The sequence below is a fragment of the Pipistrellus hanaki genome, assembly GCF_964339955.1.
Source record: "Pipistrellus hanaki genome assembly, chromosome: 14".
NCBI lineage: Eukaryota > Metazoa > Chordata > Mammalia > Chiroptera > Vespertilionidae > Pipistrellus > Pipistrellus hanaki.
In genome coordinates, this window is record NC_140516.1 from 50240172 (window position 1) to 50257247 (window position 17076).

General features: G+C 66.3%; 1 protein-coding gene across 1 annotated transcript in view; it reads left to right on the forward strand.

The window, feature by feature from the left end:
- Window positions 1–17076, forward strand: part of CFAP46 (cilia and flagella associated protein 46) — a gene marked incomplete at both ends in the record, with an annotated part of 51324 nt that overhangs the window by 25065 nt on the left and 9183 nt on the right. The window contains 20 exons of the mRNA XM_084904397.1: window positions 305–454; window positions 874–1022; window positions 2094–2192; window positions 2747–2873; window positions 3643–3789; window positions 5747–5947; window positions 6030–6136; window positions 7102–7278; window positions 8329–8464; window positions 8766–8954; window positions 9841–10029; window positions 11579–11713; window positions 11806–11985; window positions 12204–12374; window positions 12912–13009; window positions 13360–13436; window positions 13986–14116; window positions 14619–14740; window positions 15323–15402; window positions 16844–17044. Of these exons, the coding sequence (XP_084760523.1) occupies window positions 305–454; window positions 874–1022; window positions 2094–2192; window positions 2747–2873; window positions 3643–3789; window positions 5747–5947; window positions 6030–6136; window positions 7102–7278; window positions 8329–8464; window positions 8766–8954; window positions 9841–10029; window positions 11579–11713; window positions 11806–11985; window positions 12204–12374; window positions 12912–13009; window positions 13360–13436; window positions 13986–14116; window positions 14619–14740; window positions 15323–15402; window positions 16844–17044 (2866 nt within the window). The remainder of the gene's footprint in view (window positions 1–304; window positions 455–873; window positions 1023–2093; window positions 2193–2746; window positions 2874–3642; window positions 3790–5746; window positions 5948–6029; window positions 6137–7101; window positions 7279–8328; window positions 8465–8765; window positions 8955–9840; window positions 10030–11578; window positions 11714–11805; window positions 11986–12203; window positions 12375–12911; window positions 13010–13359; window positions 13437–13985; window positions 14117–14618; window positions 14741–15322; window positions 15403–16843; window positions 17045–17076) is intronic.

Here is a 17076-nt window from a genome sequence, read left to right on the forward strand (position 1 = left end):
TGACCTTTCACCTGAGCATCTGCCCGTCCAGATGGCTGTGCCCCTGCCACCGCCTGGCATCGTCCCGGCTGCTCTGCCCCTCAGAGCTGGGCTCTCGCCTGTGCTCGGCGCCGGCGCTTGCTGAGTGAGGCTGTGTGACGACTCCGGTGGCAGCACATGGGCCAGAGAGCCTACGTCACACTCTCCCAGGAGGGAGGGACGTCCCATCGGGTTTTGGACGTAAAATCAGATGTGGCTCCGCACGCGCCCTCCCCGGCTCCCCCCGGCTGCCCCCTGGACTCTCAGCTCCGCGCCTGCCTCCCAGGGCCAAACCCCGCTCTCCGGAAAAGAGGTGGAAGAGCCCCCCGCGAGCGTGGAGGCCTGGGCTGCCTACGTGTGCCCGGAGGAGGTGGTGGCCTTCTTCAGACAGGACCGGAGCAGCCTCACCGTGAACGCGGCCAGCATCCAGAGGCCGGTGCGTGGGAGCCGTGCCCGCGGGGAAGCGCGGAGGGGCCGGCCTCCGCTTCCGAGGACCCGTGTGACCACACCCGGGCGATCTCCCTCCTCGGACCCTGTCTGATCAGCCCCGCACAGTCCTTTCACCTTTAGCCACGGGAGGTCACACACACGCACAGGTCCTGAGGGGGGGATGCATGGGGGGGCGGGGCACCTGGAGACTTTGGGGGCCTCGTTCCGCCCACGTGATTCTGCGTGTTTCTTGTGCTTTAAAAAGTGGAGTCCCTGGTGTGTGACATTGCGGGTCCTGTGGGGGCAGGCCCGGGGCTCCCCCGGCTCTGCGTGTGTTCTCTGCTTGGAGGACAGCGCTCTCTGTGAGCATGCGGGCCAGCCTCCCTCCCGCCCCCTGACCTCCGGTGTGTGCGTGTGTCTGTGCAGACGTACACCCTGTATTTCCTGGACCGTCTGGCCGCGGCCCTGCAGAAGGCGTTCCTCCACGAGCTCACGCTCCCGGTGCTGCAGCTGGGCGTCCTGATCTCCGCCTGCGTGGTGGACAGCAAGAGCCTCAAAGACCTCTACCACCTCCGGTCGGTGGCCCCTCCTCCCTCCCAGGGAATTGCTGTAGGGTTTGTGCGGCCTCTCTGCGGCTTCAGATCCCTTCAGAATACACAGCAGCCGAAACCGGTGTGGCACAGTGGATAGAGCGTCGGCCTGTGGACCGAAAGGTCCAGGGTTCGATTCCGGTCAAGGGCATGTACCACGAGGCAGCTGATTGATGATTCTCTCTCATTGATATTTCTAACTCTCTATCCCTCTCTCTTCCTCTCTGTTAAAAATCAATAAAATATATTTAAAAAAAAAATACACAGCAACTGCCCTGGCTGGTGTGGTCAGTGGTCAGAGCATCAGTCCTCCCACCGAGGGGTTCGATTCCTGGTCAGGGACACGTACCTGGATCACAGGTTCAATCCCAGGCCCTGGTCAGGCTGTGTGTGGGAGGCAACCAAGCGATGTCTCTCTCACATCAGTGTTTCAATGTTTCTCTCTCTCTCTCTCTACTTCTCTCTCTCTCTCTCTTTCCCCTTCTCTTTCTTTCTCTCCCCTCCCCCCTCCCTTCTACTCTCTCTAGAAATCAGTGGAAAAAATACTCTCAGGTGAAGATTAGCAAAAATAAAAATAAAAATAAACAGCAACTTTGCATAGTGACAGATGGCTGATTGTGTGACTAGGGAGGTGGTCACATCATAAGGAACATCAGTGTCAAACCACCATGTCATGCCTGAAGCTAATGTGACATTGCATGTCAATGTACCTCCGTAGCGTGTTGTAAACCGTTTCTCAGAAGGACTGACGCAGCGCACGGCGGTGATGGGCGGTCAGGGTGCCGCCCAGGGTGCCTTGTCCGCCCCTCGGACAGGGCGGCCCCGAGACTGGGAACGTGCAAAGACATTCATGAATGTGTCAGTGTTTTTCTTCCTGACACTGGATAGAGCCACCTCTCTTCCTTTCCCCTAGTAACTCTGTTCAGTTTGAAAAATTATTGAAAATACCATCCAGTTGTGCGTTTCTTTCGGGGGCACGGGGCGCAGTGCAGCGGGCGGGCCTGCGTGCCCAGTGTGACAGCTCCTGCCTCCCCGCCCCCCCCCCCCCCCCCCCAGGCTCGCCCTGGTCTGCTCCGAGCTGAAGCTGAGAGAAGCAGCTGCCCTCCACGAGGACGCGGTGGGGCAGGCCTACTTCGGGGACGCGGAGCAGTCCAGGTGTGTCCGCCAGGGCCCAGCCAGCACGCCCGGGCAGTGGGTGCGGGGAGGACCCAGGGGTACAGAGCTCAGGGAGTCAGGCTCTGGGCGCTCCGCTGGGCGCAGCTTCTTACTTACTGGCCCTCCTGCGCGCCGGCATCTCCCAGGCTGGACGGTGTGAGGGGAGGGGAGACACGGGACCGGGATGGTTCACGGGTCCGGGTGCAGGGCAAAGGCGAAGGTGAGGGCAGCGGGCACGCGGGCGAGGCGGCCGGACAGGAGCCTCGCCCATCCCGGCGGGCGGAGCTCCGTCTGCACGTCCAGGGCGCGAGGCAGGCCCTCAGCTGGACGCTTGGGTCTGGAGTGGGAGAGGGAACGGGCGGGAAGTGTGGGTTTGGAGTCCAGCGCGGGGCTGGACTGGTGGGGGTTTTAGAAATCTCCGCCAGCACGCGGGAGGACAGCGGCCTCCTGCAGGCGCCGGGCGCCGGGGCGCGTTGCTGGCCTGTGGGCGGAGCACGGCCAGGCGTGCCCTGGCCCCCGGGCGGGTCTGCAGCACGCTGCCATTTCCCCACCAGCTGCAGGAAGGAGCTCGCCCTGCGGAAGGAGAAGACCCGGGAGCCGCTGCTGGAAGGAAGCCAGCAGCCGGTGCCCGCGCCCGCCACGCCACCAGGGGAGGTGCGGCCCCTCGTGGCCAAGGACCAGGTATTATAGCTGGGCTCCGCCTGCCGGGTGCGGGGCCGGGGCAGGGGGCAGCGCTGCACCCACAGCCCCATGTGCCCGTGTCCTGCGTGTGCCCCCTCCATGGTGGTCCCCGGGGAAGACGAGACCACAGACCAACCTGGTGGGCAAGCAGCGACTCAGGGAAGACAGCCTGGGTGGCACTGAGCGGTGCAGACTGAGGGGTGCAGACTGAGCGGTGCAGACTGAGCGGTGCAGACTGAGGGGTGCAGACTGAGGGGTGCAGACTGAGGGGTGCAGACTGAGCGGTGCAGACTGAGGGGTGCAGACTGAGGGGTGCAGAGTATGGGGCTGGGAAGGACAGGGCCCTCGCAGCCAGACGGCGTCCGTGAGTCTGACCACTTCCCGTGCTCCTTCTGCTCCGTGGGCTCCCATTAGGAAAGCACTCACAGCACCACGCTGGAGACTCGGTAGGAAGACGCCAAACAGGCCCTGGGGAGCAGGCTTCTGCCGGGGAGGGCTGTGTGGGACCTGACCAGGAGGCGGAGGGCCCTCGTGGTCTTCCTGAATTGCTGGAGCCCAGTGACCAGTCTGTGCCGGTCAGGGTGCCACTAGGCCAGGAGGGGGGCCCAGCGCGCCGAGCACGGAGGGAGCAGGGCCGGCCCGGGAACCAGCCCTGGCAGCTGGGGGCGCTGGGTGGGTGAGAAGAGACAGGTGCCCAGGAGGAGAGCTGGGCTCCGGTGCCGGGCACAGGCATGGACCTCGGAGGCAGAGCCGGCTCGGTGCGTTGCAGATCCTGAAGATAAACACGGAGACTGGGCGAGGCCTGGAAGGCACGTCCTTCCCGCTCCTGTGGGCCCTCAAGGCGGAAGTGCTGCTGGGCCTGGAGCTGTACCAGCCGGCGCGGCTGCTGCTGTCGGAGGCGCAGCAGGCCTTTCAGGTGGGCGCCGCACGCACCCGGGCCGGGGTCTTCCGGGTCTGGAACACGCGTGTTTCTCTGAGGACACGTGTGTTTCTTCCATGCCCTTGTCTACTTTCCTCGTCGTCCCACATCCACGGACCAGTTTCCTGCAGGGCCTGCTCCCACGCTGCCGTGGGTTCCTTCCTTGCACTGCACGGTCCCGTTCTGTGCTTTTGGGGTCTCAGGGATGCGTGTGGGGTGAGGACCTGGAGGGACCCTGGACCAGCCCCCCGCCGTGGACTCGTTCTCACTCCTCGGAGGTCAGCCTGAGACCTGCACACACCTGTCCCGGTGCGGAGTGTGTGTGTGTGTGTGTGTATGTGCGCGCGGCCTCTCTGAGGTCTCATTCCCCAGCTGGGCCCCTGCTTTCCTCCGGGGCTGTGCCTCCCACGAGGAGATGTCCTGGGGAAAATCCAGGACAGAGTGGAGGCTCAGGTGTGCGTCCCTCCCGCCAGCGTCAGGTGCTCTCCATGCCGCAGACAGGTGGTCTGTTCGTCCGGCCGGCCGGCATTCAGAAGTGCATTCCCTGGGAGGGTCACTTGTGAAGAACTCCAGAGACAGGGAAATCCCTAATAAAGGTGTGAGGACTCAGGGCCTCCAGCAAAGCCCCCCGACGTTCCCATCTCAGTTTCAGGCACGGGGACAGGTGTGTCGGGCCTCAGGCACGGGGACAGGTGTGGGCAGGTATCTCTCGGCTGCTGTGTCTCATTCCCCAGGGCCCCCCACTCCCCCCTGTCACCCAGCCACCTCATGTCCGAGGGTCTGGGGCTCTGCCCTCCTCTGGCTCCGCCCTGAGGCTCGGCACTCAGAGCCAGGTGAGCTCGGCGGGGGGCGTCTTCCCGGGGTGTCTGCAGGGACTGGGCGCTGCCTCATGCCCTCCTGGCGGAGGCTGCACCTGCTCCCTCCTGGGTCCTCACAGCAGCCCAGCGGTCCCTCCCGCTGCACCCACCAGCTTCTGGCGCTGCCCCTGCTTTCCGAGCAGGTGCCCGGCCTCCATACCCACCTCCTCTCCGTGCCCACCTCGTCTCTTCCCGCTCCAGCCACTGTCCCACCGCAGCTGCACCAGAGCCTGCGCTGGCCCCTCGGGGCCCTGGCTGTTGGGATGAGAGGATGAGAGGTCCCGTCCGCCTGGGAGCTGCATGCTGGCTGCTCTCTCTGGGCCTCAAAGCCTGGCTCAGCCCGAGGCCCCGCCCACCCTCCCACCCACACCCCTGACATGTGCAGTGCGTGGAAGACGGGCAGCCCTGGATGGGCATCAGGACAGGACGCCCAGCCTGGGGCCAGAGGCCTCGGGGAGCCCCTAAGCCGCGCCCCAGGACGGGGGGGTATGCTGGAGCCGCCGCTGAGGGGGGCTTCCCAGGGCTCTGGCCACGGTCCGGAGCCTGCGGGGGTGCTAGCACCCTGTGCCTGGGGCATGCGTACAGGTGCCTGGGGTCGGAGAGGCGCCCAGGGCTGGACGCAGCCCAAGCTGCTGCACTCCTGTCTGTCCCCCTCTGTCCCTCTGTCCCTCCCCCTGTCTCTGTCTGCCTCTGTCTCTCCATCTCCTTTCTCTCTGTCTCTGTCCCTCTGTCCCTCCACCTCAGTCTCTGTCTGTCTCTGTCTCTCCATCTCCTTTCTCTCTGTCTCTCTGTCTCTGTCCCTCCACCTCAGTCTCTGTCCCTCCACCTCAGTCTCTGTCCCTCCACCTCAGTCTCTGCCTCTGTCTCTCCATCTCCTTTCTCTCTGTCTCTCTGTCTCTGTCCCTCTGTCCCTCCGCCTCAGTCTCTGTCTCTGCCTCTCCATCTCCTTTCTCTCTGTCTCTGTCCCTCTGTCCCTCCCCCTCAGTCTCTGTCTGTCTCTGTCTCTCCATCTCCTTTCTCTGTCTCTCTGTCTCAGTCTCAGTCTCTCTCTTGCTCACTTCCCCATCCTGTCTCCGTGTGTGTCTGTCTTTCCTTAGGACCTGAAGGATCCCTGCGCAGAAGCCAAGTGCCTGCAGCTGCTGGCACAGCTGGCCAACAAGGAGAAGAACTACGGCCAGGCGCGGAGGATGGCAGAGCGTGCACAGCGCCTGGGCGGCGGCGAGGAGTTCTGGTACCAGTCCACGCTGACCCTGGCGGACACGATCTTGTCCGTGGAAAAGGACGGGAAGGAAGCGGCGGTGAGGAGGGGCCCGCGCGGTGCTCGGCGGCGGGGAGGGCCGCGGGCCGGGGCCCCGCTGACGCCCGTGTGTGCGCCCCCAGGCCTGCCAGCAGTTCCAGAAGCTCATCGAGGTCTTCAAGGTGCTCCAGAAACAACGGCCCAACCGCGCGCCCATCCTGGAGTTCATGGCCACGGACCTGGAGGCCAGGTGACTTCCGTGGGAGCGCCCTCGCGGCCAGGTGGAGGTCAGGGCCTGGCGGGGGGGGGGGGGCAGTCACCCTTCTCCAGCGACTGTGCGCCCCTCACACCCCGAGGAACAGCGCGCTGCGCGGCCACTCGGGCTCCGGGCCCCTCGGAGCAGCGTGTGTTTCCTTCCAAAGATGCAGGTGGCCTTGTCTCGCTCCTAACTTCTCAGGGAACGGCCCTCCTTGCCCGTGAGCGTGTGTGTGGGCCCCCTGCGGCCTCTCCTGGGTGGAGGGCCGGGCGCCGCCGGCTGGGTGCTGGGGGTGGGGTGGGGCGCCTCCCCTCCTCTGCTCTGGCTGGTGCTCAGAGCCCCCTGTCCACCCCGGAGACCACCCCAGGCCCGCGGCCCATGCTCTGGGGACGGAACTTGGAACAGCAGCGCCTGTCAGCCTGTCAGCCTCCGGCTGGTTCTGAGCCATCATTCTGGGGGTGTGGTGGCAGAGAGGCTCACAGCTCTCTCATGGCTCTACCCAGGCCGCCCTGGGGTCTGTCCGTCTCCTCGCCGACCTCAGAACCCCCGAATCCCGTGCATCTGACGGTGTCCAAGGGCCGCTGTTGCGTCATTGGCCAAAGCGGCAGGGATTCTGTCTCATTTTGGATTTCTCTATCTCCTGCCTCTTCTCTGTCAAGTTCTTGTGCGCCGATGTAGTCCTGGGAGGAGGGCTTGGTTTTCCACACGGACACCTGGTGCGGGGGGGGGGTGGGGTGGGCTCTAGCTGCACCGTCTGTGGCTGGAGGACGTGGCTGTGCGACTTGTGGTTTTTGAGAAGCAAAAGGTGCTCCTCCCGGCACCGGGTGCGAGGTGGAGGCCCCGGTGGCTCCCGGGGACGGCCGATGCCATCCCAGAGCTGTTGGCCGTGTCCCGCCGGCCGGTGTCACATTGGCCCCACGTTGGCGGAGCCGAAAGAGACGCGTCCCTCCCGCCCACAGGAGCGCGAAGCTCCGGATCCGAGCGGCCCGCGAGTCGATGGCCGGGGAGTCTTCCCGGTTGCCGTTTCCGCTGAGCGAGCTGTACGATCAGTTGTTGGACATTGAGAGAAAGTTTGTCAGCTGTGGCCACAAAGAGAGCTGTGTGGACATAAAGCTGGAGCGGTCGGAACTAAAGAGGTGAGCGCCGGGGCGCAGTCCCGCCGGCGGCGGGGGGCTGTCCCCAGAGGCTCCTGCAGGCCCGTGCCGGGCGCCCCGTGCCGGGCGCCGGCCCTGCCGAGGCTGCACAGGCCCGTCTCCATCCTCGGGTCCTCGTGCTGCCGCTCCTCCCCTCCCCCACCACCTCCCCCCGTGGCCGACTCTCCTCCCTGCCACGTTGTCATCAGCCCCATTGGCCCCATAGGGCTTCCTCCTGGCCCCTGCCCTGTGGCCACCTGCATCTCCCCTGGGGACGCCCGCATTGGGGGTGTGCAGCCTCTTGGGGTGCCCTCAAATAAAGCTGGTCATGGGTGTCCTCCCTCCTGTCCTGCCACCTTGGTGTCCCACCTGCTCAGTCTCTGCAAACACACAGACACACCTCACCGCCCATCACCCCCACCCCACACAGCCCTCCCCTCCACCCACAGGCGGCAGCCCGCCTCACCGCCCATCACCCCCACCCCACACAGCCCTCCCCTCCACCCACAGGCGGCAGCCCGCCTCCCGTGTCCGCATGCAGGTCACACAGCCACATACATCATCCAGCCACATTGCACACGTGCAGACATGTAGCACATGCATGTGTACACACTACCCCGGGCACGCACATGTGTTCGCACACAGCCCCGCAGAGAGGTGAGCGCAGCCTCAGGAAACGCCCCCTTCCCGCCTGGGACACCCTCGCGCTCCGTGACACACGCGTGTGAGGTGCTAAAACAGCTTTGATGAGGGAGAGCCACCTGCACGTGTGTAGAATGTCAGATGGTCGTCGTAGGGATTCAGAGATGCAGACGCAGCCTGGGGACAGGAGGGGACAGGCGGCCGGCGCTGCGGAGCCCTCTGGGCCCCGTGGGAGGCGCCCTAAGACAGGAAGGTGACTGCACCCTGTCGTGTTCAGATGTGCTGACAGCTTCTGTGCGTGTGTAAGATCGCCTCTCTGCGTGCTAAGCACTAACGCACGCGCAGCGCGGTCCCCCTGCCCCTGCTGCCGCTGCTGACGGCGCACCACCCTGACTTCTCTGTCCCGGGAAGGCTAAGCGCCCAGCTGGAGCCGGACGAGGAGCAGAGGACCAAGCACTACCTGGAGGCCTACGACCTGGCCCAGAGCGCCGTGGCCCAGGAGGAGGAGCTGCTGCAGAGCGTCCAGAGCCTCCTGGCCCTCCAGGACGTAAGTGTGTGCCCTGGACCCGGGCCACCCCGGAGCAGAGGCCGCTGCACGGCCCCGCTCCCCTTGGCCTCCGGTGGAGGACTCCCGGGGAGGCTGCCCGGGGCCCGGGGAGAGCGCGGCGGCGGGAGGGCGGGGCTGTGGGGTGAGGGGGACGTCCCTGTTTTCCCGGTGGTGATGGCTCTTTGGGGGTCTCGGTCCGTGAAGTCACAGCAGCGCCTACGTCGGCGATGCCTCCGCACAGCAGCTCGCGGACGCCGGGCCTCCGGGGGCTCCGGGCCTGACTCGCCCCCGAACGTGCCAGTTACAGAACGAGACCACGCCGCTGGCCCGCAGGCTGGCGCACCTCAAGCTGAAGCTGGTGGACGTGTACCTGGACATGTTCCAGTTCCTCTGGGAGGAGCCGCTGGAGCGCGACCTGCGGCAGGACTCCATGGAGAAGCTGCTGGCCGACTACCTGCGGAGCGTGAGCGACCTCTCCGCCACCGGCCTGGTAACTACCGGCCGCCGCCGCCGCCGGGCCGCCCGCGGGCGCCGGGCCGTGTGCGGGCTCTGCCAGGGGGACCCAGGCCCGGAGCTCACCAGGCACGCCCCTCAGATCTCTGCCCCGCGGCCCCCGGGGACCCCACAGCTTGGGGGTCTCCGTTCTTACTGAGGAAGGGCCTCTCCCGATCATCTGAGGGACCCCCATTGGCTAATGAACCCAGGGCACACTGGGGGTGTGGCCCCCGAGCACCTGAGCTCCCTCCCGAGTTCTGAGTTTGCTCTGACAATTCTGCCAGCCTGTGAGAAAGTCCATGATATGAATCACATTTTGTTAAAAAAAAAAAAAAGTTTAATTTGCAAATTGTTTGTTTCGAAGGAAGCATTCTGCCATTCTAGACATTTTCTTAGATTTCACGCATCCCGAATCGAACAAATCTGACAAAACTATAGATGGATGAAACTTGATGCGAACGCATGCTTGTCCCTGAGCCCTAACCTGAGGTTCTGTATGCAAGCTTCAGCGACCCTCCCTTCAGCTAAGGGCTGGAGACCCGCCCCCCCCAGGACGGCTCCTGTGTCCCCACTCCCGGGGGCGTGCGGGGCGGCCCGGGGGGCGGGGGGTGCTGGCGGGCGGGGCGGCCCAGGGGGGGGTGGTGGCGGGGGCGCTGGCAGGCGGGGCGGGCCGGTTGCACTCTCTGGGCGGGCGGGGTGGCCGGGGGAGAGGGGCCGGGGGCGCTGGCGGGCGGGGCGGGCCGGGGGTGGGGGGAGGGTGGTGGGCGGTGGGGGGCCGGGGGCGCTGGCGGGCGGGGCGGGCCGGGGGTGGGGGTGGGGTGGGCCGGGGGCGCTGGCGGGCGGGGCGGGCGGGTGACTGACGGACGCGGTCTGTGTTGAAGAGATGGTTCACGCTGAGGCGGACGCTGCCCCACGTCGCGCTGGCGCAGCTGGGGAGCCTGCAGCCGCTGAGCGCCAGCTGCGTGGAGATCCGCGCGCGGCTCCTGGGCCTGGTGGGCAGGGCCCTGCGCCTGCTGGCCGTGCAGGCGGACCCCGTGCGCCACATCCTCTACTGGGAGGAGAGCCTCCTGGTACGTGCGCCCGCGGCTAGCCCGGCACCCGCCCGCCGTCCGCGCTCCAACAGCCGAACAGAGCCTTTCAAACTGCCCCCCTCAGAGCAGGGCGGGAAGCAGGCCTCAGGCCGTCCTCGTTGGGAAGGGTGTGTGGCTGGAGGCGGGAGCAAAGCAGCGGGACCTCTGAGAACAGACTACGGACGGGCGCTGTCTGTCCCTTTATAAAGTGGAGGTGGGAGAGGGGCACACGGGGTGGGGGGGGGGGTGTCCCAGCCCCAAACATGGTCTCAGCTCATGGTGCCTCCTGACCTCAGCCGCTCTCAGCCCCGAGTCTGGAGTTGCCTGGGCTCAGGGGCCCTGCACCCACACAGTCCAGAGAAGCCGAGTGAGGCCGAGCCCCGCCCCCGGCCATGTGGTCCTGCGGGCCCCCCTTCTCTCCAGCCCCTGGCCAGGCTGCCCAGCAGCCGGGCGCCCGTGGGAGCACACGACCCCTTAGTGGGGCCTGGGGCCAGCGCTGCCCCGCAGTCACCCTCCTAAATGCCCTTCCTCCACCCGGTGCAGCCAGGCGCGGCCCACACCCCGTCCTTTAGGACACATGTGTCAAACACAAGGCCCGCGGGCCAAATCCAGCCCGCCAGGCCTTGCAATGTGGCCCGCACCGCGCTGTCATCACTGCACTCCGCTGTCAGTTTATGACATTGTCAGTTTATGACTGTTCAGTAAACCATTCGGCCCGCGATTTAGGCTGGATTTTAGATTTTGGCCCCTTCTCTGATTGAGTTCGACACCCCTACTTTAGGAGGAACCCTCCGGCCGGGCAGATGGCCCCGCACCCCGTGTGATTTAGAGCTGGGGCCCCGCCGTCCTGTCCAGCCTGGGGCACAGGCCCCGTCAGCCCCTGTGGGCTCTCTGTGCCTGGGACCTAGGGTAGGACTCGCCTTTGGGGGAAGCTGAGGAGTCTGGTCCTTGCTGAGCGCCTGCACAGGCGGCCTCAGTCGGGTAGAGGCAGACCCACGCGCCTGTCCACACTGGGGCCCGTCCACGAGGTGGCGCTAACAGCCCCCTGGGAGGGCTGTCGGGGAAACGGGCACTAACTCCCAGAAACCCACCCACCCAGATCCAGCTCCTCCCCAGCCCAGGTTCCTCCGGCCCCAGCCCCCCATGACCCCACAGACCCAGGCCTCCCCTCAACCCCAGTCCTCTGGGGCCCACTGCCTCCCAAAGAACCCCATTCGGTGGCCTGTTCTCCAGACAGGCTGGCACAGGTCTCATGGTCCCCTCCTCCCCGGGGCAGGCGGGCACCTGACTCACTGGGTCACAGCTGCTCAGAGCTGCTGGGCGCTGGGGCCCGGGGGCCTGGGTTGCCAGGACTGACGGGAAGTGGGTACGGCATGCGACCCATCGAGGCCTGTGCCGCCCGGGCTCGCTTCCCCAGAGCTGCTCCCTGTCCGCCGCACCGGCCAGCCGGGCCCTCTCAGGGGATCCTGCAGAGTCGCCTGACCCACAGGCACTTCTGGGGCTGGGCGGTGCCCCGACAAAGGCCAGCTGACGGAGGCATGTCCCCTAGGTGGGAACAGAGCCCGGCACCTTCAAGCATCTGGAGATCACCCCGGACGATGGAGACAGCGAGGAGCATGGCAGCAGCCAGCCGGCCTTCAGGCCGGCCCCTGAGGAACGGAGCAGGAAAAGCTCGGAGCTGAAGGTACGGCTGCTCTCGCCCGCCCGCCCGCCCCGCCCGCCCGCCCGCCCGCAGAGCCAGCCTGTGCTGAGCCTGCGCCTGTGCCCGGCCCGCAGCGGAGGAAGGCGCTGGCCCAGCAGTACCTGGCCCAGGCCACCGAGGTGCTGCTGCAGTGCCTGCAGGTCGCCCTGGGCAACAGCCTCCTGGAGGTAGCGGCGGCCGCCAGCCTGGAGATGGTGGAGTGCATCGGCACCCTGGACCCCATGGCCACCTGCCAGTTCCTGATGCTGTCCCAGGTGCGGCGCTGCCCCATGCACCCTCCGGCCGCCTTGGGGAGGGAGGGAGGGAGGCCCCCGCACCCCGTGCCTCTCCGCTGGTGGCTCCGCCAGCGCCTGCCGGGCTGGGGCGCTCACTTAGGGGAGAGGCCGTCCTCCTGAGGTTCCCCGAGCCCCGGCCCCTCTTCCCCACGGGCCTGGCCAGGCCTGGCCCTCGCACCTCCCTCGGTCTGTTCCAGAGCTGCTCAGTCTCAGACATGATGCGGGACGTCCTGCTCACGGCCACGGCCAACACCAGCAGCTCGCAGCTGGCGGCCCTGCTGCACCTCGAGAACAGGCTGAAGCGCCAGGAGCGGACCTCCACCAGCCAGTTTGCCAGCGTGGAGCAGAGGCTGGCTGCCATTTCCAAGGTGACTGACGCCCTCGAACCCTGGTCAGCTTTTGCACACTTGAAGCTCATCTCATCAGAAGGCAGAAGTCAGCTCAGCGGGGAGGGGGTGGCGTGCAGGAGAGCAGGCAGCTGGAAGGAGGGACACAGGGCTGACGGCAGGGAGAGGGGACGGGGTGGCGTGTGCACACAAAGCCGTGTGCATCTGTGCCCTTGACTGTGCACGTGTGCGTGCACGCCTGCGTGTGTGGTGTGGACACGGGAGGAGGCTCAGGGAAGAGGCTGCACTATTTTGGTTTGGGCGTCCATGTGCTTTGGATCATGCGATGGAGTTTCTATTAGTGAAGAGCCAGGTAATTCCGCGTGCACCTGCTGCCCCCTTGTGGTGGCCATGAGTTGTGCAGCGTTCCTGACAGCCCCAGCCCAGGCAAAACGCCCCCAGCTGCCACCCTGCTCGCCCCCCTGTATCCCGACCTGCTGACACGTCTCCTCTTCAGAGATGATGATGACGCCAGCAGCCCACCTGCTTGAGGTTCGCTGACCTCTGCTTGTCATACAGGCTTGGCAGAATCTCTCGGTCACTGAACAACATTTTAACCACTTAAATGAGATTCCTTCCACTTTTCGGGTCGTCTCTCTGCACCACTCACCTGACAGGTAGGCCGATTCCTATTCTTATGCCTGCTCCCCACCCGCAGCCCTGGGGCCACCTCCTGACCTTCGTGGGGCCCTGTGTGTCTGAGGGTCACCACTCGGTGGGGCAGAACCAGTTGGCTGGTCTGGAGAGAGGGTGGCTGGCCCAGCCTCCGGCAGAGGCGGCGGACAGCTCACAGCGGTGTCCGCGCGGGCCTGTTTTGATTCTGCATCTTGACTTCGCCCGGCGCTGGTGTGGAGGGTGCTCCCGCTTGGGTGCACGTGGCTCACAGAAGCTGCGTCTTGGGGCGGCTCTAGGACCCACCCTATGGGCTGGGCTTGGCCCGACCCTGCACATGCCCTCCTGCTCGCAGGACCCATCTGTATGGTGCAGCCTACGAGAAACCCAAGTTCATCCCCATGACCAAAGGGAAGTTGGTCCAAGTCGGAGGTGAGTTCCCGGAGCAGCTATTTCCCCGGCGCTAGGCACGCCCGCCACCTCCGGACACACGGCCCTCCTGTGGGCGCGGTGACCCCACACTCCATCCCCCCACCCCCCGGGGGGTGGGCAGGTTCAGCACAGTCTGGTGGAGGCATCTCAGTGTGGGGAGCCCCGGCCACCAGTCTCTGAAACATCCCAGTGACCGGGGCTCTGCCCACGGCCGGGACCAGCCCCTTGGGGAAGACCCTGGGGCCAGAGGGCCGCCCGCTGCCCGAGCTACACCCGCGCAGGGCCGGCCGCCTCGGCCCGTTTCAAACGCCTCGTTTCTGTCTTCCCTTCTTCCCTCAACCTTTCGGGCCCCTGCCCTCCGGCCCAGCCCCCTGCCTTAGGGGGTCGGTCCCTCACTCCAGTGCTGGCCGGGCGGGGGGTCCGCCCCGAGGCGGGTGAGCCTCGTGGAGAAGCCCTGGGCCCGCGGTTTGCTCAGGAGTGCCACGGGTTTACGGCCACGGGCGGGCCTGCGAGGCCGGGCGAGGGCAGCGGCGGTGTCTGTCTCCGCAGACGCCTGCAAGGTGGCGAGGGTGGCAGTGAACCCGGCCACCTTGTCCGGCCTGGTGGCCAGCACCCAGAAGTTCCGGGAGCAGAGCCAGGTCGAGGTGTGCAACAAGGACAGAGCCCTGGTCCTTGGCCAGGTGAGGCCCCAGCCCCGAGCCCAGCTGTCAGGGGACCCGGACCCCAGCCTGGCCTCAGTAAGGTGGGGAGGCGGGGGGAGCCGGGCAGGGACCCCCTCAGCGGGTAAGGGCACTGACCAGGCACTGTGGGACACCCGGGCCGGCCTCCCTGCTGGACAGGGGGCAACTTTTCTTTGAATTCCGGAGCCCAGTCTGATGCCGACACCTCCGTGGTGTGACGCAGAGGATCCCCGTGGGGCTGGGGCTGCCCAAGAGGGGTGCTCTCAGAGGGGCGGCGGGAGGAACTGACCATCACTGGGCATGTCTACGGGGCCCCAGGACTCCGGTGCCCAAGGCAGGCGGCGGGTCCACGGCGCTTCCTGTGCTGCTGAGCTGGGCCCGGGCCCCCAGGCTGTTCCGGAGTGGCCTGTCCCTGCGGGTCCCCCACCGCGGGGTTGCGCCCCTCGTTGTACCCCCTGAGGCCCCCTGGCGCCTTCTGAGCATGGCTGTCTGGCTTGGGCAGAAATCACAAGACTCGAAACAGGAGAGGCAGAGGTTCCCTTTCCTGAGGATCGGCGACATCGTGCAGGCCACGGAGGACTACCTGCGCCCGCTGCTCCTGCTGCTCCGCTGCCCCGAGCCCAGGTCCTCTGCCCGGTGCCCTCTGGGGGTCAGGGGCCTGAGCTGGGCACACCCAGTGGAGCCGAGTGCCTGGTGCCGGGCGGGCAGGCGGGCGGGAAGCCACCCCCCTCTCCTTCCGCTCCCGTTCACACGGGGAACCCGCACCTCCTGTCAGGACACCCTGTGCTTCCTGAGGGTCTCTGCACCCCCAGAATGCCTGCACTCCCAGGGTGCCTGCACCCCCAGAATGCCTGCACCCCCAGAATGCCTGCACCCCCAGGGTGCCTGCACCCCCAGAATGCCCGGCTCTGTCCCCTCTGCCGTCTGCCGTTGGGAAGAAGGCCCGGTCCTCACACACCGGCTGCTGGGCTGTGGGCGGACCGCAGGGCGAGGGGCTGCCGTGGGTGTGTTTCTGGCAGGAGGGCAGGCAGCGGGGCTGGGGCTGGGCCTCCGGGACCGGGCAGCTGTAAGCGAGGGCCCCGGGCGTGGCTCCCCGGCCCCATCGTGAGGCCGAGCTGCGTTAACGGGAAACGGTCCGCAGCGACGTGCCCGAGGCTCCCGCTGTGTGGCTGTGCGAGTATGTGAACGTGTGCCTGTGCCTTTCAGAATGCACGTTTCGCCGACCATGGGGGACCTGGGGAAAGTAAAGGGCAAAGACAAGGACCGGAAGCAGTCCGCGGTCCCAGGTGAGTCATTGGCCCCAGGAACCTCGGGCTGCGGGGGAAGCTGGGATTCGCCCCACCTGTGAGAGCCAAGGGGGTGGCAGCCGCCGCCGGGCCTCCCTCCGAGGGTCTCCCCGGGCGCCGGGCACCGCAGGTGGCTGGGACGGTCTCAGAGGCTGTGTGCCCCGCCACCTCTGTCAACCTGGACACGGGGTCAGCTACAGGCAGCCAGTGCCCGGGGCTCATGGCCTGGGCACCCTGCGGGCAGGCCGTTGTCCTCACAGCTGGGAGGCGTGCTGACCAGTGCTAGGGGTGTGACGCCTGGTGCCTGATTTCACGAGTAGCTCTTTTATTTTTATTTTTTAATCTAAGCCTGAGACTATTTTTCCATTGATTTTTAGAGAGAGTGGAAGAGTGGGGGAAGGAAGGGGAGAGTAAGTGAGAGAGAGAAACTTTGATGTGAGAGAGACATCGATTGTTTGCCTCCTGCACACACCCCGACCTGGACCAGGAATTTATCCTGCAACCAAGGTACGTGCTCTTGACCGGGAATCAAACCCGAGAGACCCTGGGTCCGCAGGCCGACACTCTGACCACTGAGCCAAACTGGCCGGAGCCATCAACTGCTCTTTTAAAAAGGCAGTTCATTCATCTACTTTTCTGCCCCACAAAGACTTGCTGAGCAGAGGGAAGTGGGCAGTTACTCTGTCAAAAGAGCTCTGACCCCCGCTGGGTGCTGATGCCCACAGCATGAGGGGCGGACACTCAGAGATAAGGGTCCCGAGCGCCCCCGAGCCCGTCCACCCGCCTGAGGATGGAGGGTCCCAAGACAAGTCCCGTCCACCAGCCCCAAGGCCATTGCTGTGCCTGAGATGCTGCCCTCACGCCCCTGCGTCCGAGGAGCAGCCGCGCTGGGGCCGGGGCCCCGTCTCCGCTCCTAAGGCGGAGTCAGGGCTCGGCCGTGTGTGGTGTGCGTGTCGGAGAGGGCGGCTTTCTCCCCCGGGACAGGACCGAGGCTCCTTGGCGGGCTCTGCGGTCCCCGTAAAAGCCTTTCTCCGAAGGGCCCTCCACGGGGCTGCCCCGGAGGTCACGGCCCCTCTCTGGCCTCCGAGGGAGCAGAGGGCTGTGCCAATGCCGGTCCTTTGGAAGGGGGCTCCCTGGTGGGGAGGAGCCATGTCATCCCAGGACCTGCCTCAGGGGGCGGCCGCCCACGCTGGGCCGGTCCCCAGAGCCACGGGAGACCCGACACCCCTGTGGCCGGCCCGGCTGCGCCGCCAGACCGCTGTGTCCCCCTGAGAGAGGCCGTATGCCCGGGCCCTGCTCCCTGCCGGGTGTGTGTGTGTGTGTGTGGCCGTGGCCGGGCCCTGCTCCCTGCCCGGTGTGTGTGTGTGTGTGTGTGTGTGTGTGTGTGTGTGTGTGCGAGGCCGTGGCCAGGCAGTGGCTGCAGCGGTGACTTTTGCCACAGGGCTGGCCCCGCCGGCAGCCAGCTTCCTCCCGCCCCCGGGGGAGACGGAGGCGGCGGACACCGTGGTCCTGCTTGTGGACAGGCCGCTGCTGGAGCTGCCCCTGGAGGGCCTGCTGACACTCCGGGAGGGGGCCGTCCAGTCCATGTCGCGGGAGTTCTCGCTGCAGATGCTCTACAACCGCCTCCACCAGGAGGAGCCAGGTGAGGGCGTTGTGAAAGGGAACTGCTCACTT